At 51.8% G+C, this 2500-nt stretch overlaps 1 protein-coding gene across 1 annotated transcript in view; it reads left to right on the top strand.

The window, feature by feature from the left end:
* LOC119581172 (gamma-aminobutyric acid type B receptor subunit 1-like) overlaps positions 1–2500 on the top strand; it is a 24033-nt gene that overhangs the window by 6116 nt on the left and 15417 nt on the right. The window contains 5 exon segments of the mRNA XM_037929560.1: positions 136–306; positions 704–745; positions 747–921; positions 1373–1521; positions 2211–2294. Of these exon segments, the coding sequence (XP_037785488.1) occupies positions 136–306; positions 704–745; positions 747–921; positions 1373–1521; positions 2211–2294 (621 nt within the window).

A 2500-nucleotide genomic window follows, 5' to 3' on the forward strand; every position in this document is an offset into this window, starting at 1 on the left:
TCTTTTCTCTCTCCATCCACCTCTCTGTCTCTCTCCCACCCCCCCCCCCCTCCTCTCTCTCTCCTCTCCTTTCCATTTACAACCTCCCACCCCTCCCCCCTCCCCTCTTCCCCCCTCCTGCCTTCCCACCCCCAGCTCTCCTACGGATCGAGCTCCCCGGCGCTGGCCGACAGGAACCGCTTCCCGACGTTCTTCCGCACGCATCCTTCGGCCACGGTGCACAACCCGCTGCGAATAAAGATCATGCAGAAGTACGACTGGTCCCGCGTGGCCATCCTCCAGCAGGCCGAGGAGGTGTTCATCTCGGTGAGGGCGCGCGCGGGGGCCGAGTGCTCTCCGAAGATGATGAGGGTTGGCCGTGTGTTGATAATGAGGAGAATGATGATGAAACTACTACTACTACTATTATTACTCCTACTAATAGTAGTAGTACTACTACTACTATTACTACTACTTCTACTACTACTACTACTACTAATTATACTCACTATTACTACTATTGCTACTACTACTTCTTACTACTACTACTACTACTAATATTATTACTACTACTACTGCTAACACTACTAACGATGACGATAATGATAATGCTAATGATATGAATTATGTATTACTTACTCATCTCCATAAACAGTGAATACTAACTGCCTAAGACGCCCATATCATCACTTAACAATTCATGCCTCACACCTGACACCCGCAGACGGTCGAGGACCTCGAGGTTCGGTGCAAGGAGGCCGGCATCGGAGATCGTGACCCGTCAGAGCTTCCTCTCTGACCCCACGGACGCCGTGCGCAACCTGAAGCGGCAGGACGCGAGGATAATTGTCGGTCTCTTCTACGTGGTGGCTGCCCGGCGCGTCCTCTGCGAGATCTTCAAGAACAAGCTCTATGGCAAGAGCTACGTGTGGTTCTTCATCGGTAAGCGTTGTCTAGGAGGGCTGATGGGGAGGGAGGGAAGGAAGGAGGAAGGGAAGGAGGAAGGAAGGAGGGAAGGAGAGGGGGAAGGGGGAAGGAAGGGGGAAGGGGGGGGGCAGGAAGGAGGACGGAGGGAATGAGGGAGGGGAGGAGGAGGGAGAGAGGGAATGAGGGAGGGGAACAGGGAGGGAGAGAGGGAAGGAAGGAGGAGAGAGGGAGACGGAGACAGGGAGGGAGGTAAGTATGTAGTTAGTTAGGTAACGAGAGTAGGGAGTGGGGGAGGGAGATGGATAAACAGTTAGACGAATGGAAAGGAAAATTACTTTTTATTTAGCGAGGCATATATGGAAATAACAAAGCTAAAATACAGAAAAATAGACCGCAAAGCCCAGTCCAGAATGGGAGCGGGAGAGCAGAAGCCACAGAAGCCACTTCGAACCCCGATTTCTCGCAGGCTGGTACGAGGACGGCTGGTACGAGCAACACCTTCAGGAGGAGGAGCTGAACTGCACCCGCGAGGAGATGCGCTTGGCGGCCGAGGGTCACCTCACCACCGAGGCCCTTATGTGGAATAAGGACAACCAGAGGACGATCTCTGGCATGGTGGGAAGCGCTCAAACACACACACATACACATGCACATGCACATGCACATGCACATGCACATGCACATGCACATGCACATACACACACACGCACGCACACGCACACGCACACGCACACGCACACGCACACACAACACACACACACAAACACAAAACCACACACACACACACACACCACACACACACACACACACACACACACACACACAAACACCACACACACACACACACCCAAGCCCCACACACACCAACACACCACACACACACCACACACACACAACACACACACACACACAACACACACACACACACACACACACCACACACACACACACACACAAACACACACACACACACACACACACACACACACAACACACACACAAACACACACACACCACAAACACACACACCACACACACACACACCACACACACACACACACACAACAAACACCACACACCACACAACACACACACCCAACACACACACACACACACACACACACACACCACAAACAACCAACACACACACACACACACACACACACACACACACACACACAAACACACACACACACATTCTTTTGTTTCTGTTGCTGTCAGATCCCATGTTGGTTTCAGTCGCACATTGAGCAGATTTCAGGAATCCCACTTGTTCAGTTGTTCATCGTCTCCTCCTGTTCTAGACTGTGGGAGACTTTCGGCGGAGGCTGAACCAGGCGCTCATCGATAACGGCCACAGGAACGGAAGCACACCGGTGGGATACCAGGTACGCAAGTTTTTATTTCTCTCTCTCTCTCTCTCTCTCTCTCTCTCTCTCCATCTCTCATTACTCGTCTCTCTCTTCTCCGCTCTCTCTCTTCTCTCTCTTTCTCTCTCTCTCTCTCTCGCTTCCCTCTTTTTCTCATACTCTCCTTTTCCCTCTCTTTTCTCATCTCTCTCCTCTCTTTCTCTCTCCTCAGTCTTTCTCTCTCC

The sequence above is a fragment of the Penaeus monodon genome, chromosome 14 (assembly GCF_015228065.2).
Source record: "Penaeus monodon isolate SGIC_2016 chromosome 14, NSTDA_Pmon_1, whole genome shotgun sequence".
NCBI classification, from domain to species: Eukaryota; Metazoa; Arthropoda; class Malacostraca; order Decapoda; family Penaeidae; genus Penaeus; species Penaeus monodon.